Source organism: Poecilia formosa, unplaced genomic scaffold, assembly GCF_000485575.1.
Source record: "Poecilia formosa unplaced genomic scaffold, Poecilia_formosa-5.1.2 Scaffold309, whole genome shotgun sequence".
Taxonomy (NCBI): domain Eukaryota; kingdom Metazoa; phylum Chordata; class Actinopteri; order Cyprinodontiformes; family Poeciliidae; genus Poecilia; species Poecilia formosa.
In genome coordinates this window covers 535,865-556,119 of record NW_006800248.1, presented here as the reverse complement: position 1 = coordinate 556,119, position 20,255 = coordinate 535,865, and the positions used below count along the sequence as shown (strand labels likewise).

The following is a 20,255-nucleotide window of genomic DNA, read 5'->3' as shown; positions in this document are numbered from 1 at the left end:
ATGAAATATTCTCATTGAATACTTTGTTCTGTACAAAGTTGAATGTGCTGACAACAAAATCACAAAAAAAATCATCAATGGAAATAAAATTTATTAACCAATGGAGGCCTGGATTTGGAGCCACACACAAAATTAAAGTGAAATGTTCCCTTTATTTTTTGAGCAGTGTATATATATATATATATATAGTGTCTATTTAAGGAGTACTTTTAATAAACAGCAGTGGGAAACAAAGTGCTATAGAAAAGCAATAGACAATAAAAAAGACAAAAAATGTCAACAGAAATTTCATTAACAGAGATTATGTTGGTTTTCTGGAATGTTGACGGTGATACAACACCAGAGATACATGCAGACATACTAAGGGGATATGTGTAAACTGATATCAGACAGATAAAAAGATGGATAAAAAGTTTAATTAAGTTCAAATCTACATATAATTCAAACAACTGGTATAAAAGTTAAAAACTTAAGCTATTAAAATAAATCAATCAATAATGGTAAAAATGATAGTAAATGTACTCATCTTTATTAATATTATTTGATATTTAAAATAAGTATGTTAAGATAACAATAAAAATATCCTAAACTAAACCAATTCAGTAAACTAAGAGTGCTGAGCTTGTTTCCAAGCTTTCACCTCCAGAGGAGCTCTCCCCCGAGACGCTGCCACTCAGCTCCTTCAGACTAGCCAGCAGCAATTAGCAAACACCTGGTGGAACTGAGTATCTGCTGAGCTCATTATAGGAGCTACTTCTCAGTACAACGCTTGGTAAAACATTGTTAAAGGGCTAATAGCAGAGCCATGTTATGATGACTTCCTGAAGGCGGAGTTTCAGAAAGAGCTGGAGTTTATAAAGAGACAGAGGGCAAATTGCAAGGCATTAAATTACAAAGTGAAATTTCTTTTAAGTCTTGTTTTATAACAATTGAAGGTAACATAGTTCCTTAACTGTGTTATGAAATGGTACAGTGTGCCTGGAAAGTCCATAGTACATAGTCCTTTAAGTACAAAACCTAGGTTTGGATCAAATAAAAGATCTGGGTTTTTAGTTTCATCTGAAATGGTAATTCCCCATGTTTGCAGCTTTACTGTGAGTTTGCCTCTCTGAAGGTCACTTACAATCAGTTTCCCAGAGCTTAGCCAAAAACAGACAACTTTGTACAACTTTGTGCTTGGGAAGAAAACCTAACAAAAAAGACCTCACAACACTGGAACAAATCTCAAACACTGAATCGAACAATTGCCTAATCACTGCATGAAGCCAACACTTTGGAGCATTTTTAAAACTGTAAGAGTATTGTCTGTTTCTTCTATTTTATGATGATGCGTTTGTTGCTCTTGCTTATTATACTCCTCTGTGTTCCCCTTGGTGCCTCTCTGCAGGGTTCTCAACAGCAGCTAAATCCAGCTTTTCATCTTAAAAAGCATCTGTCTCCCACACTCTGTCATATGACTGTGCTGTTTATCATTTTTATTCAGAAGTCATGTGCTGTTGGATCAACAAAGTGCAGAGATCAGGGGCAGGTTTTTTTTTTTTTTTCTGAGACAAAGAATTTGTGAAAAAGTCACTTAAAACAAGAAAAAGTTAAAAGACATGGCACTTTATGTAGCCATATGCAATGCATGTATTGCACACATTCATATGGATAATAAGAACTGACTTACATTTAGTCATTTGTTATTGCCATTATGGTTGTGGCTTTTGTTCAGTTTTTTTGTCTAGTTTATTCTTGTGTTCTTTTCTTTGTGCATCTGGATTTATTTCTCTTAGATTAGTGCTAGTATTTTTTTACCTGGATTTGTAGTTTATCTGTGTCTCTATCTATTCATGTGGCCTTTACAGCTATTTATCATCTCTTATTTAGTTCTAATTCTAACAACTTTCAGTTTATTTACTTTCTAAATTTAATGGTTAAGTTACTAATCATGACAATCATGTTTATCGTAGGTTTAAAAATTTATTTTTATTGATTTTATGTCTTTATTTCTCCTGGGTATTGCCTTAACTTTTGTTTTGCTTGAGCACACAAATGAGATGTGTATGCATTTATTTATTTATTTATTTATTTATTTATTTATTTATTTATTTATTTATTTATTTATTTGTTTATTTGCCTTAACAAACCTCTGATGCCTTCACATGCTGGATTTATACTGAGCTGGAATTACACACAGCTGGACTCCATTTAGACTTCTGAAGACAAATGGATGTACTAAATTATATTTAGGTGTGTCAGAGTAAAGGGGGATGAACACAAATGTATTTCAATCTGGAAAGACTCAGACGGAGAACAAGGAACAATTAAAAGATTTAATGACAGCAATGAATAACAGTTCTTTGGCGCTCGGGCCCCGGCAGCTGATTTGGGCTGAGATTTGATGTGAACTCGATGAACATCCCGATAACTGATTAGGGATGCTCTCCCCCGGGGCCCGACACTGGTGGTGGTGGTCAGGAAGGGTTCCATCCTGGAGAACCGAAGGATGAGGGTGGAGATGGGGAGGTGGTGGGTTGAACGCAGCTGGGAAGCGTCTGACGGTTTGGGTATGGATCCTTTTATGCAGAGCCTGATTGCTGATTGAACGAGCAGGGTGAGGTCCAGGCTGAGGACGGGGATGAGCATGACGTCGATGGGTGAACAGAGGGGGCGGAGTCTTCCAGCTTGAACTTCAGCTAAAGCTCCATTTCACAAGTTTTAAAGTTTTAACAGTTAATCAAAATCCATTTATTTTGACATAGGTAATTACTTTTCTTTATTCCAACCTTGACTTAACCAAATAAAATCTCATCTCAACTGTGACTTTGCAAAACAGCAGCATCGTTTGCAAGTATCAGCTTTTACATTCATGCAGTGACATGCAGTCATACATACACCGCCTCTTCATGTAGCACTTGAACCAAGGACAAAACTGGATTGTTTTCAGGGGCTTTGTTATACAAGATAGGACACACGCTTTAAGCTGCATAGAAAATTGAGAGTCAGGTTCATTTGTTCCTGTGTTTGTTGCATTGTTTGGCTTTGAACATTTCTCACCTTTACAGACAGCCAGTTTTCAGCTTGGAAAGTGTCAAGTTAATGTTTTTAAAGTTGCAAAGATAAAAAGAAAAGGTTCACAGCTACAAATGTTCTTACCACAGATGTCTCAATTTTGTGTTTTTAAGGGGCAGAATTATGTCATCTTTTTTGAGCTTTGCATCACATTATAATGTCATTCCCTTATCAAAAAACATTCCGGGAGTATTGCTTTGATTCTTTCATGCATGTCTGCGAAATCCTATAATCTTCCGTGACAACCATTCAGCTGTGCAAAACGCCTGAGTGAACCTAGCTCCGCCTTCGAGGTGCAGCTCCTCCTCTGAGCTGCAGTTTCTGGGTTTCCTCCTCACAGAGCAGCCCTCCCCCCACGACTCCTCTATTCAGCTCCTTCAAACGAGCCAGCAGCAATTAGCAAACATCTGGTATAACTGCTGATCTCATTATAGGAGATATTTCACTGGTAAAAATGTTGTTAAAGGCTTAACAGAGGAGTCATGTAATTAGTTTCTGAAGGTGGAATTTCTTTTAAGCCATATTTGATATAATATAATATAATATAATATAATATAATATAATATAATATAATATACATAGCATTTCTATAAGAATTGAATTTAACATAGTTACTTGATTGTGCTATAAAATGGCACTATGTGCCTGGAAAATACATTAAACTTCCCCTCAAAAATTTAAGTAAAAATGTTGTTGATTATTAAACTTTTAAAAATGTAACTTTTTATTGTACAAAGACGTTACATGAATGTTACTTGGATAAACCTTCCTTTTAGTATTTTATATTTTATGAAGCCACATCAAAACAAATAATCAAAATATAGAAAACATATCTTTAAATTAAACATTAGTTTATTACTTCTGTACTCAAATCTCTTCTGTCGGCTCTCCCACTATGACTTATTCATTGTTTCCTCTGCTGTTGCACAGGAGTACCAGGCTCAGGTAGAGGAGATGCGTGTTTCTATTAGGCAGCTGGAGGAGGACCTCTCTGCCGCCCGTCGCCGTAGCGACCTGTATGAGGCAGAGCTGAAGGAGTCTCGACAAGCCAACGAGGAACTGAAGAGGAAGGCTGCAGACCATCAGCACAGGATTCAGAAGGTCTTCACCGACACTGAAGCTGTTCATGATTCAAAAGTAGAAATAGAAAGTTGTGGGCCTTTTGCCATTTTAAAATGGGAGAATATTATAGTTAATGGAAATTGTAATATTAAGTAATTCTGAGAAGTAATTTTCATACACATTCCTCTGTCATTACAGGCCAAAGAGCAGGGCAAAGCAGAGGTAGAGGAAATGATCACCAAACTGGAAAAGGTAGATTAAGAAGTTGCTACAGTTTTGATAAAAACTGTCTGTTGTATTTGCTAAACATCAATGTTTAAATATTAATGTATTTTTTTGTAGAAGCTTTATAAAGGATACAGGATTCTTTTCATATCCAAATGTCTGCTTTGTTCTTAGGCGAGTGCTGAGCAGCAGGTGAAGATTCAGGATCTACAAGAGAAGCTTGCGAAGGTAGAAAACTTTAAGAAGAATAATGAATAATTTATAGAGGGTTGTCATTCCAAATGCAGGAGAGAGACGTTTTACCATTTCAGATGGGTCTATATATTACCTTTTCACCTCTCCTGACCTCGTTCATTCTGTGTCTCTCTCTTGGAATCTGTTTCTTATTAACTGTCTGCTTAGAGAGCATCACGTTGTCTTTCTGAATACACTGAGGAATAGAAAGGTTCCTCTTTAATGTGCTGAATTAGATCATTTCTTCCTAACTGCCTTTTGTTTGAAATGAATATTTAAACACCTCCCATGTAGTTAAAAATAAAGGAAGTTCTGCTGACTGTACTAGTTCCACTGGCGGATTATTTCACATTGTCCCCATGTTATAAGTGAAATAATCTGCCAGTGGAACGAGTATGTTTTCATCAATATTAAGGAATTATTAACTTAAAACAAGCTCCTATTTATTGTGCTTGTAGCTTAGCAGTCTTGTTTCAAGTGTTCAAGATATTTTTGCACTAGAAACTAGACCAAAAATATTTGGTAAGATTTTGTGTTTTTGCAGTGAAAAGGTTTGAGGGGTGAAGATTCAAATCTAACGGCAAGTAGATTTGACTCTGGACAAACCAGTTTGTTAAATAATCAGCATGTGATACTTTACCTGTACATCAGGGCTTATTAATTCCTAAAAGAGCTGGTTGATGTGATGCACTTTGTTAAATCATATTCTAAAATGAAGACTTCTCTGTTTGATTTGATGGGGTGTAAATATATATTATAAATATAATATATACTTCTATTAACTTTATTAGTTCATATAAGTATTAAGGAGGAAACGCATCAAAAGCTCACCTGAATAGTTTTTCATATATCCATAACCAAAAGAGTAATTCAAGACTGGAACATATAAAAGAAACAAAAAGTTAAAATGTAATCAGAGTAGGTAAACAAAGTAAAGTTAGTGTTTAAAATGGCCTTTATAGAGACATCAGTGAAGTTCTTTTCTTTTCCAGACATCAAAGGCCAGTGCTGAGGCCACAGACCATCTTCAGAGCATGAAAATGGCCAAAGAGCGCCTGGAGCGGGACCTGGAGAGGCTGCAGAACAAGGAGGACTCCAGCGACAGCCTGCGCAGACGTCTCCGTGAGACGGAGGTACGCGTCTGCTGCTCATCTCTGTCAGGATTTATGATGGAATCATTTATTTGGCCACATAAGGAAAAAAAAAAACTCTGAAAGTGTTGGATAAATAAATCTGCTGCAGGATGCCACAAAGCACAAAGAGGCCTTATGTTCCCAAGAAGACAAGTTGTTGCACCCCCTGACGAACATTTGTGCTGCGACTTTGTTGTAGCATGTCAAAACGTCTCTGTGTTTCAACAAGTGTTTGGATTTCTCCATCAGCGGATCTAATTTGCAAAAATGCACAACTAACATTGTGCATTTTATAGCACAATGTTAGTTGTGATATAAAATGACATTATGTGGTTGGAAAACACATAATACTGCCCCTTTTAAATAAAACATTCCCTCATGTTTTTGTGCATTATCTTTGTTTTTTGTTTGTGTTCTTATCTTCAGGATGGAAGGAAGACTCTCGAGAACCAAGTGAAAAGGTTGGAGATTGTTGAGCGCCGTGAGACTAAACTGAAAGACGAACTTCAGAGCAAATCCCAGCAGATTCAGCAGATGGCAGAAAAGATTCTGGTAACTCACCTTTTATCTTTTCGGCTCTTATAGAGGAGTCAGAAAAGCCACAAGCGGAATAAAAGTTTGTCGTCATTTTCTGGAGAGCAGATTCCTTAAAATTTCTTCTTTGGAACTATAAGTGACATGCTAAATATCGCTTTCTACTTCTGGCATAAAATTTAAATCGTCTCAACAATGAAATGTTGAGACTATTTACTCTCTTAACAGTAAATAGTAATAGGTTCTTAAGTCTTAAAATCTGACTTAAGAAAAGTCAGAGGTTATAAAGTTTTCTCTTTCTTCATGACTGAAAATCAAAAGATTCAGTAAAAATCCTTCAGGTTATTGGTGCAAGAATATCTTTAAACAAAACTTTAAAAGTTGCAGCATGTCTCATTTGCTATGTTATGTAACAGGTTTTCAATTCACACCACAGAATAATAAAAAATAATTTAAAAGAAGCTCTCATTTGCTCATCTCTAATGTTAGTAAATCATTCATACATGTATTTTGTCTCTGCAGGAACCTAAGCAGCCTTTATCTTGTCACTACTATTATTATTTGTCTGTGAGAGAGCAGATAGTGTCACACAGCTCTGCAGGTCAACAGTGTTTCACTCTTTATAAAAACACAATTGATTAAAGAGTTGACATTTTAGACCATTTAGCATCTTATGTTAGCATTTAGCACCATTAACATAATTATACTGCTAGCCTAATTAGCGTGGTTAACATTACAAACTGTAAACAGTCTCTGTGTGTTTAATCAGTAGAGCCTTACATTTTCTGTGAAGGTTCTTTCTACAAGGTTCTTAACATTTTTGAGCTTCTTCTCACTTTTTATTTTTCTTTTGACAGCCTTACTGAAACTTTCCTTTGTTGCAATTTTCACACCAAAGTGTTGCTGTTAGCAACCTGTTAGCACTTAGGTTTGGTGCAAAAAAATCAGTCTGCTGGTCACTAATCAAGGCCGGTCAATAATAAAAATCTTCCTGTTCCAGTCACCATCTAGCTACAGCAAGGTGGTCTGTGCTCTTCATAAGACCAATAAAGAATCCATCAAAAAGAAAAGGAGTCCATGTTTTGATAAAGAGGTTTTATGAGCTTCCTTTCTTTCTCATTTGACAAACCGAGAGCCAGCATACAGTTATGAATAATGTCTCCTGTCAACAATGCTTTATGAAAGCTGTTGCCAAAGGTGGTGCAAAGAAAACCTGCCCATGTTCATTTTGAAAGATGACTTCCTTCAGATTTCTAAATTCATAAGAAATTCCCAGCACAAGAAGTGTATAGAATATTTTCAACAATTAAAAGCTGCCATAATTAAAGTCTGTATAAAACCCAATTCACTGGGTTTGTTTATTGTTGCCTTTTGCTGCTTTTACCCTCCGATCGTCACTTGTTTGTGTTTTCGTGTAGGAGTTGGAGGAGAATCTGCGAGAGACCCAGTCGACTGCCCAACGGCTGGAAACCCATCTGAAACAGAAGGAAAAGCTCTATGAAGACAAAATAAAGGTTTGGTCACCAAATACATCAAATCACATCCCACAGGCATATCGACATTCACTTTCAGGATGTGAGAAGTTTACTAACACTTATCATCAGCATTGATTTAGAATTATTTTGGGATTTTAACAATACATTTCAAATGTTTTTCATTAGGTGGAATAATCATACAGCATACAACTTCAATGACTTGCACTGCAAAACATAACCCTCTCAAAACAAGTTGAAAAATTAAAAAACTTATTGACCCTAATCTAGTTTTTTAAAAGGATGAATGTTGGTACACCTCTCACCGTTACTGTATATTTATTGTCCATGTTTTGGCTCAGTCAGCTGTGCTTTATGCTTGGAAAATCTACACTATGTCATCTTCACACCGTTCTCTGTGCCGCTAAGTGACATCCTGGTTGTGGTTCTGTGGGCCGGCTGGCATTGAACAGGTGCTGGAGGCTCAGATGAAGGCGGACATGGCTGATAAGGAGATGCTGGAGTCCAGTCAGAGCAAATATGAGGAGGAGGTGCAGGAGAAGTGCAGCATCATCAGTGAACAGAAGGCGGTAAGAACTGACCAGCTTGGCAACAGCGCAGATCTCAGGCTTATTTTAACGTTGATCATACTGACACATATTTTACATTTGGAAAAAAAAATCTTGTTGCACAACACAAAAAAGGAGCCTGAAACAAATTTGACCTAAATGCAACATCTGCAGAAGTTTCTAAATGTCAAATTGAAACATGTTGGGTTTTTTTTGTTCAGACCATTAATGCGATGGACTCAAAGATGAACAGCCTGGAGCAGAGAATTGCAGAGCTGTCAGAGGCTAATAAACTGGCAGCTAACAGCAGCATCTACACCCAGAAAAATATGTAAGCATCCACATAAAAACACGTCTTCCACTTAAATTATCAAACATCTCACAGATCTTCCTTTATCAAAGTGTAGGCCGCAGCTTTTCACGCCATTTTTCTGTGAAGAGTGAAGGAAGCTTGTGCACAGCCTTTAATAAATCATATCCAGCAGCTACTGCGACTGATTTAGATTGTGCCTCTGCTGCATAACCTTCTGTCAAAGCGCTTGCTCAGATCAATGTGTGATCGCATCAGGAAAGCCCAAGAAGAGATGATCTCGGAGCTTCGGCAGCAGAAGTTTTACCTGGAGTCTCAGGCCGGGAAGTTGGAAGCCCAGAACGCCAAACTGGAGGAGCATCTGGAGAAAATGAGTCAGCAGGAGCAGAGCAACAAGAGCCGCGTGCTGGAACTGGAGACTAGGCTCCGGGAGGTGAGAAGATATTTAGGGGGAGTCAAATGTGAAGCTGTTTTATTTAGCGGACATTTTCTCTCTCTCCTTTTTTTTCATGTCCTTGATAAGTAGATGTAGGATTGAACTTTATGTCTTTCAGTCTTGCTAGTTATTTTACAGTATTTCTTCTGTGATTTTGAGTTTAAGTAAAAGGGCAATTTAAAGGGCCAGTATTATGTAAAACTGACTTTTTTGAGCTTTACATCATGTTGCAATGTTATTCCCTCATCAAAAATATACCTGGATTGTTGCCTTGATTCTTTCATGTATGATTGAAAAATCCTTGAATCTCCCATGGCAACCATTCAGCTGTGCAAACTCATGGTGGGACCTAGCCCCGCCTTCAAGGTGGAGCTCCTCATCAGATCTGCAGATTCCAAGCTATCAAGCTTCCACCTCAAAGAGCATCCCTCCCATTGCTCCCCCACTCAGTTCCTCCAGACTAGCCAGCATAAAATAGCAAACACTATGGAACTGCACATCAGCTGAGCTCATTATAGGAGCTAGTGATTAGTAGCTCTATAAATGAAACATCTGTTTAAATGAAACACCTGTTTTATTTATACCAGTGCTAAAAACATTGTTTACAGGATTTATAGAAGTGCCATGTTGTGATGGCTTCTTGAAGGTAGAGCTTCAGAAAGAGCAGACGTTTTTAAAGAGACAGAGGCCCAATTTAAAGGAGTTAAATTGCAAAGACATATTTGATATGTACATCTTTTTATAACAACTGAATTTAACATAGTTACTTGGTTCTGCTATAAATACCACCATGTGCCTTGAAAATACATAAAACTGCCCCGTTAAGTAAACTTCATGCACTGTCCTTTCAAATTGCAAAGTTGAGCTTCCATTTGTGTCAATCTGCTTCTGAATAGAAACATGCCTGTGTTATTGCATCATCTTAGCACTCCATGACTTTAACTTTTACATTTATTAGTATCATTTCTGATGTTAGTAAGCATCTGGTGTACAGCAGTTGCTGTAAATGTAGCTCATTAAAACGAGAGCTGCTGTGTTCTTTTACAGGAAATTATCTCACTTAGCAAGAAAATATTTAAACAATTTTTGAATTTCCTGTTCAATCAACCAGATTTTTTTTTTCTTTTAACCCTTGAGCAAGGATGAGAAGGACCAGTTGGACTTTTCTAGCTCATATCTGATGACTGGTTATATAAAGCTCTGACCTGACAAGAGCCATTTAATACCAAATCTGATCTTTTTGTTCTCGTCTTCTGATCATCACTTGTGTAGGTGCCAGGGAATATAAAATAGAGAGTAACTCTGAGTTTTATTATTATTCGACAGCTACAAGCAAGTTATAAAAATAGTGATAGAAAAAATAATCAGAGTTCCAATGTGTAACTGTCCTTAGCATTTTATGGTAGCAGTTAGCATAGCCAGGATTAGCTAGACAATGCTAGCTTGATTTTTGAGAAGTTTGAGATCTTTATCCTAGGTCTGAAGTTTACAAAATATTACTAACTTTTTCCAAATTCAGTCAGTGCCTATAGACAGAAGCTGAACGCTCCAAAGACTTAGAGAAACATTGCTGTAATATGTTTAGCCTTCCTGCTAACTGCTAAAATCTATCTCCCTGTAGCAGTCACACTTGTTTCAAATTATAACTTTCATGCTTCCTCAGACTTTATTTTTTAAGATGGCTAACTTTGAGTTAAACATCCTGTAGTAACTTTGACATCAAAGACTATTGTAGGAAGAACTTGTTGGTGTTTAGGTATAGCCTGTTGAAAAAATTATTACTGGCCTTTACTGATTAGGGCCAGTCAATCTAAAAATATGCTAATTCCAGTCACCAGCAGATTGTTCAGTGCATCTCTAGCTTTTTAATTATAATTTAAATATCTACTAATCAGTGAGTTTAAATTACTTTAGCTCACCAGCTTTGCTGCTGTTCAGTGGCGCTCCCAAAGGGGGCTCAAGAAGGCCATGGCCCCCTCTTGAAAAATGGTGCCTCACCCCAGAAAATCATGTTCAGGTCATAGGAAGGCATACAGAGCTGTCTTCTTGACTCAAAAAATACATGTAAACCCAATAAATAAGTAAATGAATGTACATATAAAAAATGTTTTTATATTGACACATTTGTTATTTTATTTTTAGTCTCTGCCCACCTAAATTTTTTTCTGATCATGTCTGGCCATGAAAATTTTCTAGAGATGCCACTGCTGTTGTCTGATCCCTGTGGAAAGCTTTGACAGGTCAACATGCCTCTGACTTTCTGGCTGCAGCTGTAAATGAGGGGATTCATTTTCTCATGTAGATCGGACTGGAGAACGAGGAGCAAAAGTTGGAAATTAAGCGCCAGGTGACAGAGTTGACCCTGTCGCTGCAAGACCGGGAATCTCAAATTACCAACCTTCAGGCGGCTCGCCACGCTCTTGAGAGCCAACTGCAGCAGGCCAAGACCGAGCTGGAAGAGACCACTGCAGAAGCTGAGGAGGAGATCACTGTTCTCAGAGTAAGGACGGCAGAAAGCAAAGAAGCATCATTCTCTAAGCTTTGGTGTCATGTCATTTTGATAGTGACGTCTCCCTGTCTCTCTTGCCATGTTTCGTAGGCACACAGAGATGAGATACAACGCAAGTATGATGCCTTGAGAGACAGCTGTGCAGTGAGTTGCTCCTTTTTTATTTTTTTCCTGCTATTTCATTGCTTCTTGTTATTGACAGCTTTCCTTCCCTGAACACCTCCTGAATCATCACACACAACTTAAATAGCCTGTTTGTGTCAATGCAGCTCTTGCACCTCTTTTCTTTATAATATATTCCTTCTCAATAACATACTGAAATAATCTAACTTTGCGGAAACCTTTCAGTATTCTGCTAATGTCGCAAAAATACAATTTTACGATTGCAGTGTTTCTTTTCAATAAGAAACCAATTAAAATTACACGGGAGTAATTAAAAAACACGCCACGCCTCCAACTACTTCCTGTCTTCTTCTTCTTCGTGATTTGCACCAGTGGCAACATCTCCATGTTAATTATGGGACTCGTGTGATGTAAAAAAAAAAAAAAAAAAGTTTCCATTCCAGTTATATAAAATACAGCCAAAAAAAATAACCTCTTCCTTGCGGCAAAACTTTTAATCAAAAACCTTTTTTTTTTTTTTTCAAAATTGGTGTTTCCATTAAGCAGATTTACTTTTGAAATGTCAAATTTGCAATAATATATTCAATGGAAATGCAGCTGGTGATGAACCTTTTTGGCAGTAATAAAATTAAGTGCAAACATTTAAATTGTATTATGAATTCATTGTTTTTCAGGGCAACACAAAATCACTGTTAAAATAAATTGTTCATTTATTCATTGTTATTCCAAATGCTTTTTTAAATAGATTAATTCTCAAGTTTATTAATTGCTCTAGTGAAAGTATTGAGTATATTATCAAGATTAACTGTGAAATGATAGAAATGTGATAACCAATGATTCTTCATCTTCAGTTCTGAACTGCAAATATCAATTTCAGCTCATTCAGATTTCTCTTAATCAACTTTAATTTTTTTTTTCTAGCCCTTCTGCTTTGTGCAGATATAGTCTTTAATTTTAGGAGCAGAAGCCACACTGTTTGTCCACTCTCAGCAAAATACGACTTAATATAATTTTCAAAACCAAAAGAATCACAGGGTTGACGTTTGAAGCCATTTTTAGCATATTATGCTAGTGATTAGCATGGTTAGCTTCACTGATGTTAAACTAACTGCAAAACATTACCTAAAGATGAACCACATCATACCTTAACTATGAGTTTTGCAGAAGTTTGCTAATATTTCTAAATGAGGCTGAAAGCTCAAAAAGATCAAACAGAGCAGCTTTTTTGTTACGTGTAAAGACTTCCTGTTAGCAGACTTCCTGTTAACCCTCAGAGGAACCACTGCTGTATTTCAGCTGCCATGTATTCTTACATGGGGTTGCATGATGTCAGAAAGCATCTCATTTCAGTGTTGTTGGTGAATATTGTGATTATATTTTCCTGGCTTTTTTCTATTTTTTGTTCTTTATCTGTTTGAATTATTTGAGGTTGAGCATCTCATCTACTAAAAATATCTGGTGTGCATCAAGGACTACCCATTAGTCCAATTATATTGGAATTAATTTCACTTGAAATATGATATGCTACCAAATATTTAATCTAAACAATTATTTGAGCTTATGAAATGGCACAGGCAGCAGCTATACTCGAACGCCTTATCCTTTTCCTGACTTTGCTTTTAAACATCCTGAAATAATATAACTTTGAAATGAAAGTATTAGTTGTGAAAAGAATGGTTTAATCCAGCCATTATTGTTTGACATCTTTATTATTATTAGTGATTATATATCGAGTTTATAATGTTGAGTATGTTACCTACAGCTACCGTTTTTAGGTGGTTAGAAATTAGTCAAATTTTTAGCTTTGATCTGTTTTCTGCTCGGTGAAATGTTACTTTTATTGTTCATTGTGGTGAAAAAGGGTGAAGCCAACTTATTACTCAATAGATGTTGTTTAAGTATCTATAGATTCTTGCACTAATACCATTAGCATCTCAGTCTGTTTTTATCCCATTGCCCTACTTTTGAGATCCTCCCACTAACAAACTGTTCAGATTGCAGTGTTCATAGATTCCTCTGTCCAGCAATCAGGCAACATCACTAAGTTTAGCAACACGAAGAGCTTCAGTACCTCTCAGTTTTCTGCATAGTACTAGTCTGAGAGTTACTTTGTCTGTGATGCACTTTAAAACAGCAGAATTGGAAAATAAGTGATCTTCTTTCAAAATAACAGGATCCATAAAATTATGATCTGCCAGGATTATCCAAAAGAACATTTCCTGTTTTTATTAAAGTTTTTATCACTGTTGTTTGAATATACATTCAGTACATTAGCAAAAGTATGCATATTACTTTGAACTTTTATTTTGTTATATTATTTCTACAAACGTCAGTTTATTTTAGTAACATGCTATGTGAAAGACAGACAAAAATACTGCAAAATTGTAAAATTGAGAAAAAAAAGAATTTTTAAAAATCTCTTCACATGTAGAAATCTGAAAAGTGTGTCATTTACTGTGATACCTAAAAACTAAAGCCAACACAGCAAATGCTTTTAGAAGATGCTTAAATAGTTCATAGGGTCCAACTAGGTGTTTTTTAATGTCAGTATAAATCCAGCTTGTTTATTAAAGAACAAACTGCATCATGAGTGCAGCAAACTGGTCAGTGAGAAAGTTGTTGAAAAGTTTTAAAAAGCTTAATATAAGCTTTCAGCTTCTCATGGAGAATTGTTCAATCCATCATCTGAAAATAGAGTATGACACAACTACCAAAACATGGCTGTTCACCTAAACTGGCACTGGAAACAAAGAGAGCAGTAGTGAGACAACTATTAGTCCTGAACTCCACACATGTGGACTTTCTGAAAGACAGCCATAAATTGTCCTGCAGTTTCCAGCAGCCATGCAAGAGACAAGAGCAAACATGTGTAAAAGGTGCTTTGGCTTCATCAGACCAAAAATGAACATTTTATCCCCAAAACACAAATGTTGTTTACTAGCCAGAGCTGGCCCAAGGCACAAGCAAACTATGCTGCTGGTTAGGACCAATCAAACATCCTGGCCTCCCATCAATGCCTGAATTTTAACACAAATCACATGATTTGACATGTTCAGATTTGATTATTGAGAATGAGTTACTGCTAAGTTTCATTTTTAAATATTTTTTCTGAAATATTTTTAAAGTTTTAGAGCTGTTTTTCAGAATGAGACCACATTCAAAAGAAACTGAGTTGAAGCATACAAATTTTAAAACAATAAATGAAACGCATAAAAATAACTTTTGAACTGGCAGCTGTGCAGCCTTTTGTTCACTGCTGGGGTCTCTGCAAGCAGCGATTATCTCAGACAATAATGCATCACTGATCTGTTTGGTAACATCATATTCGCTTTGCACTCAGGGACAGTTTGTTTAAGACAAAGTTGCAGGTTGTATTCTTTATATTAAATATAACATAAAAATGTTAAGCTAAATTACTAGGAGCAAGAACATGAACACTTTCTTTGCATAAGATTCCAAGTGATGAGATTTCATTAGCACGGCTTGGATGATCCTCCAATGATATCTCCTGTTCTCATCCTGGGTGAACATTTTCAGAAGTGCTTCATATGATGGAGCCTCTCCACTGATGCTTTCACATCCTCTTCGTTGTAATTAGCACAGTTACATGAAGCATTAAGGTTAAGAAATGTTTTTGCCTGCTGATATATCCTGGTTTAATCAGCAGTTGATTTAAATACTCTGCTCCTTAAGCTCTGATAGAAATCTAGTATTACAAATAAACAGTGTCTACATTTTGATGAAAACAGGAAGCTGCTTCCACAGTAAGGGAGCTTGGTGACTGAAAGCAGTCAGTAACACTTTATTTGAAGGGGTGTGCATAGGACTGACATGACACTGTCATAAACATGACATAACACCTGTCATGAACATAAAGAAGTCTTTATGAATGTTTATGACTGTTGTCATGAAGTGTCATTCGGTAAATAATGACACTTTTAATGCAAATTGCTCTAAAAGTTGCATTGAAAGTCCATTAAAAATGCCAACATTGTATTAAATTGTCATTATTTACAAAATCATGCAAAGTTGGCACTTTTAATGGACTTTTAATGCAACTTTTAAAGCAACTTTGCATTAAAAGTGTCATTATTTACAAAATGACACTTCATGACAACAGTCATAGACATTCATAAGGACTCGTTCATGTTCATGACAGATGTTATGTCATGTTTATGACAGTGTTATGTCAGTCTTATGCACACTCCTACAAATAAAATTAAAAAAATTGTAGATTAGAGACGAAATAGTAAACAAATTACATTATCACAGCTTTTTATTTGGTTGAAAGGTCTGTTGCTAACTTTTGCAACTATTAAACACAATATTGTCTGGACTCATAGTCTTGGTGCTTACATTTTCTACAAAGTAAACATTAGATTTCATCTTAAATTAAACATGGTGTTCTTGGACCACCATGTCCTGTTAGCAACATTAATGCTAAGACGAATCAAAAAGAGGACAAGAAGTTATATTCTGGGTGTGTTTACCTGGAATTCAACTTTTAAAACTTTGAGCTGCAACAGAAAATGAAAAGTAGTGAGTAAGTAAACTTTAAAAAAAACACTAGGTGCTTTATAATAAAAATTAATAAAAAATCTAGCATAACAGAAGAGTGTAAGGTAAAGACAGAACAAAGGTAGTGATGTTTTTGTGAAGTACTTTTAAAAAAACAGAACATGTAGTTCAGAGTGCCCTGTCAACATTAGTGCCCTGGTCTGTTGTCATGGAGACTGTTTTGTTTCTAGTGTGAACATGTCAGCACCTCTTTCCAACCTCGTGTAATATTGTCATCAGTGTTTCTCCACAAAGCATTATGTCTGCAAAGTGTAACGGTACAGTTAGTTGACAGGAAATGGAACAGGATCTCCCACGGTATCCGTTTCTCCACAACGTTGGCAGATTGGGCTGGTTTGTTTGATCCACTCTCTCCACTCGACTGATAAAGACTTGTATCTTTACCAGCCTGAACAATGTGACAGCAAATCTGATGGCTTGTTTGCAAGTTCATCAGTCTTTCTTCAGCTGTGTTTACATTCCACTGGCTGAATAGTGTTTGCAGTGTGACGTGTACTGGATAATGCAGCTTCTTCATTGTTGAAAAAGAATTTAGATAATGTGATAAATTACACACCCTAATTTCACACTGTACTTTTCACAGCTGATCAACCCACTTAAACAATGTATTGCAGTTACAAAAGTTGCTAGCTAACAGAGCAGAGGATGTTGCTTCATGTACATGTGATGCAGCACAGTCGAAAAAGATCGCAGAGGTGAGATGCAATGTCTATGTTTCCATTACAAATGTGTGGAAAACTTTGTCAATAATGTCGATATAAAACACAATTTCACAATTGCGGTGTTTCCAACAACAAAGAAACACAATTAAAGTCACATACAAATAATCTTATGTAGGCAAAAAGTCTACATAAGACTTGTAGCACTTTGCATCAGCAGAAGAAAACAGGCCGTGCCATCGTCCTCCTGCCACTTCCTGTTGTCTTCTTTGTTGTGATACCCATTGCGGTTTTGCAAAATAAACAAATTTCGATATGACCAAAAAAACACACCTCATCCAAGCACCAAAGAGATTTTTTCAGAACTGTTGTGTTTCCATTAAGCACGTTTATCTTTGAAATGTCAAATTGTGCAATTACATGGTGAATGGAAACGCAGGTCGACATGTGCTGCTGCTACAAAGATACAGAGTGATGTGTTTCAAGGATTTCAAGCTTTCAGATCACATCTTTTTCTCCCGCTGGTTCATTTTGATCCTGAATAGTCTGTCTGCTTTCCCACTTTGAGAAAACAGTCTTTTATCTGCTCCAGAGTTCAGACGAAAGAAGGAAACAAACTCTGGTCCATTTAAAGCAGACCAAGCGGCTCTGGAGACACACCCTTAGATATTCTGAGTCATAAGTAAATTTGCCATCTGAGAGCAGAACGCTCTGTAGAGAACACATGAAACTGTGAAGAAAGAATTTTAATTTCTTATATATTATTAACGGGAGGCCAGAACTTTACAGAAGCAACATGATTTTTCCATTAACCTTTTGTCTAAGGTTGCCACATTTCAAGTGGAAAAGTAAAAGCAGGGCTGTCACTACTTTTACTGAGCAGACAGCAAACTCCTGCAGCACTTTGCATCAGCACAAGTTATATAAAAAAAAGATGGTCGCAAGAAGTATTGAAATTCATATTTAGTATTTTAAGTGCTTTTTAAATTTGATTATTTAACATTATAAAAAACTAAAAAACAAATGGTAATAGGACATAATAGGAATAATAGTAATAGGAAATTCAGATGATGGATGTAAATATGCAGATTCACACAAAGGTAAAATATAACAATAAATATAAGAAACTTAAGACTGTACTGTACAGTCTGGACAAAATTACAACCTGAAATAACACAAAAATGTAGGATAATATAAAAATGTGTTACCAACTGTATTCAGTATCTAAATATATCAAATATATTGGTAAATGCTCCATTTATCATTAATTAAAGGCAGCTACAAACATGTCGGTTTTTAGCCTTGATTTAAAGGAGCTTGGTGTTTTCAGCTGTTTTGCAGTTTTCTAGAAGTTTGTTCTGGATTTGCGGAGTAAGTGTACATTTATTCAGTTTTCATACATTGTTAAATGTAAGTAGAGTTTCCATCATTGTGTTATTAACATGGTTTTTATGTATTTGTCCATATTTAGAGTATTTAAAATGAATTACACAATGTATTTATCAATTAAAGGGTTATTCTGTATTTTAGGAATAAGTGGCAGCCCAGCTCTAATCAGATTGCTCACATTTTGGATCAGTTGAAAGTGTCTTTCTGAACTTTTTCAAATCATCCAGACCTTAAGGAAAGACAAGGACATGTTATAGTCATATACAAGAAATCTGTCAAAACCTCGTTGGTTCAGAATAAAGACTCCATTTTGAGTTTGGCAATAGATTACTTATCAATTCCCTGCTTAGTCATACTCAGAGGAAGGCGAAGATCTATTGGCATTTTGCAGCTTCAGCTCACAGTAAATGTTAATTACAATCAAGGAAACTGACACCCACAGCTTCCACAAATAGAATCGAGCTATTTGCATTCAACAGCGTTGAGGAAGTAAATCTCTCAATGCAATTTACTGCAGTTCTGAAAGTTGCTCAATTGATTTGATTGCCAGTTGAGTCGAGTAAATATAGATGCATGACAGATCACCCCTGCAGCCCTCACACAGTTTATCTCGCGCCCTGCCTTTTGGATTCAGTGGATGTTGTCAGTCCCCTTCCATTCCTTAGAGGAGCTGACGCACTGAGTCAGTGCTGAGCAGACAGCTAATTTATGTACTTAAAAGCTCTGCTTCTTTCTTCTGCCTCCTTGAAGTTCTGCATGGTTTACATGTTCCTGTTAGAGCCGAGAGCAAAAGGCTTTTAGCTTGGAGCCTCATCAGTCTAACCCTCATTTCTCCTGCCATAGCAGCTTGTGAATATCTGATGGAGAAAATGGACCTTATGCTAATGAAACGATTGGCCCACTTCTACTTCTGAATACCTGGACTAAATAAGCAAGATATCTTGCTAAAATGATGAATGCATTATATCACTATCCTAATGTGCTTCATGTAACACTGGAGTCTAATTGTTGGGGGGTAAAGCTGCAGTATGTAACTTTTATTTAAAAAAATGTTTTTACATGACATTAAAACTGTCACCATGTCGTGACAGTATAACATGAGACAGATAAAATATGAAAAAATCAAGTTCCTCCAACTCCTCTCTGGAAACTGTTTGTTTTTTTTTTGTTTTTTTTACTGTGGTGAAAAAAAAAATGCAGTCGAAAACAACCAATCAGAGCCTAGAGGAGGGTCTTAGTGTTGTCAATCATCTCTATGAACTACTGAATGTGCTAATAGAGGAGAAACTAATGTTTATTCATGACTGATTATTAACCTGTAATTGATGAATAAATGGTCATGACCACTGACAGCACTAAGACTCACCTCTTGACTCTGATTGGTTGTTTCTAGTTCTTGTCTGGGAAAAGGGAGAGGAGCTTGATATTATTATTATTATTTTTATTTTTTTTATTTTTATTTTTATTTTTTTACAGATTATCTGTCTCATATTACATTGCCCCTGCAGTGACAGTTTCGGTCAAATGAAATAAACACATCCATACACAATGTAAGACTTTCTCTGGGTTAGAAATGGCAAAATGCCACTTTATCACTTTACAGAAATTAGTTTGGCTAAAAGAATTAAATTCCTTCTTCGTTGTTCATACAGTTCATCTCGTCTTAGAATTAGAAACTGAGTGGCTCTCCTCAGCAGATAGCTGAGCTGTGATCTGGTTTTATGGTTTTACTCTACCTTTCAGAAACAGAGGGAGCTGATTCATTCAGTTCTTTCACAAGCTGTTCTTGGTAATGTTTTAGACTCCGGCTGTGATTATTGGATTGCTGGGATGAGTTTGAAGATTAGCTGTTAGTCTCTGTTATATCGCTTACTTAATTTGATAACACTTATGCTTAGAATATGCGTTGTGCATATTCTGCTATTGTTAGGGTCTAAACACAACACAGACAAACTCACATGAACTGTT

At 36.3% G+C, this 20,255-nt stretch overlaps 1 protein-coding gene across 4 annotated transcripts in view; it reads left to right on the top strand.

Moving 5' to 3' along the window:
- Positions 1-20,255, top strand: part of citb (citron rho-interacting serine/threonine kinase b) — a 61,592-nt gene that overhangs the window by 15,036 nt on the left and 26,301 nt on the right. For all 4 annotated transcript variants that reach the window (XM_016661066.1, XM_007572856.2, XM_016661068.1 and 1 more), the window contains exons 5-15: positions 3,985-4,155; positions 4,315-4,368; positions 4,516-4,569; positions 5,568-5,708; positions 6,135-6,260; positions 7,661-7,756; positions 8,188-8,304; positions 8,505-8,614; positions 8,852-9,026; positions 11,332-11,529; positions 11,629-11,682. In XM_016661066.1, the coding sequence (XP_016516552.1) occupies positions 3,985-4,155; positions 4,315-4,368; positions 4,516-4,569; positions 5,568-5,708; positions 6,135-6,260; positions 7,661-7,756; positions 8,188-8,304; positions 8,505-8,614; positions 8,852-9,026; positions 11,332-11,529; positions 11,629-11,682 (1,296 nt within the window). The remainder of the gene's footprint in view (positions 1-3,984; positions 4,156-4,314; positions 4,369-4,515; positions 4,570-5,567; positions 5,709-6,134; positions 6,261-7,660; positions 7,757-8,187; positions 8,305-8,504; positions 8,615-8,851; positions 9,027-11,331; positions 11,530-11,628; positions 11,683-20,255) is intronic.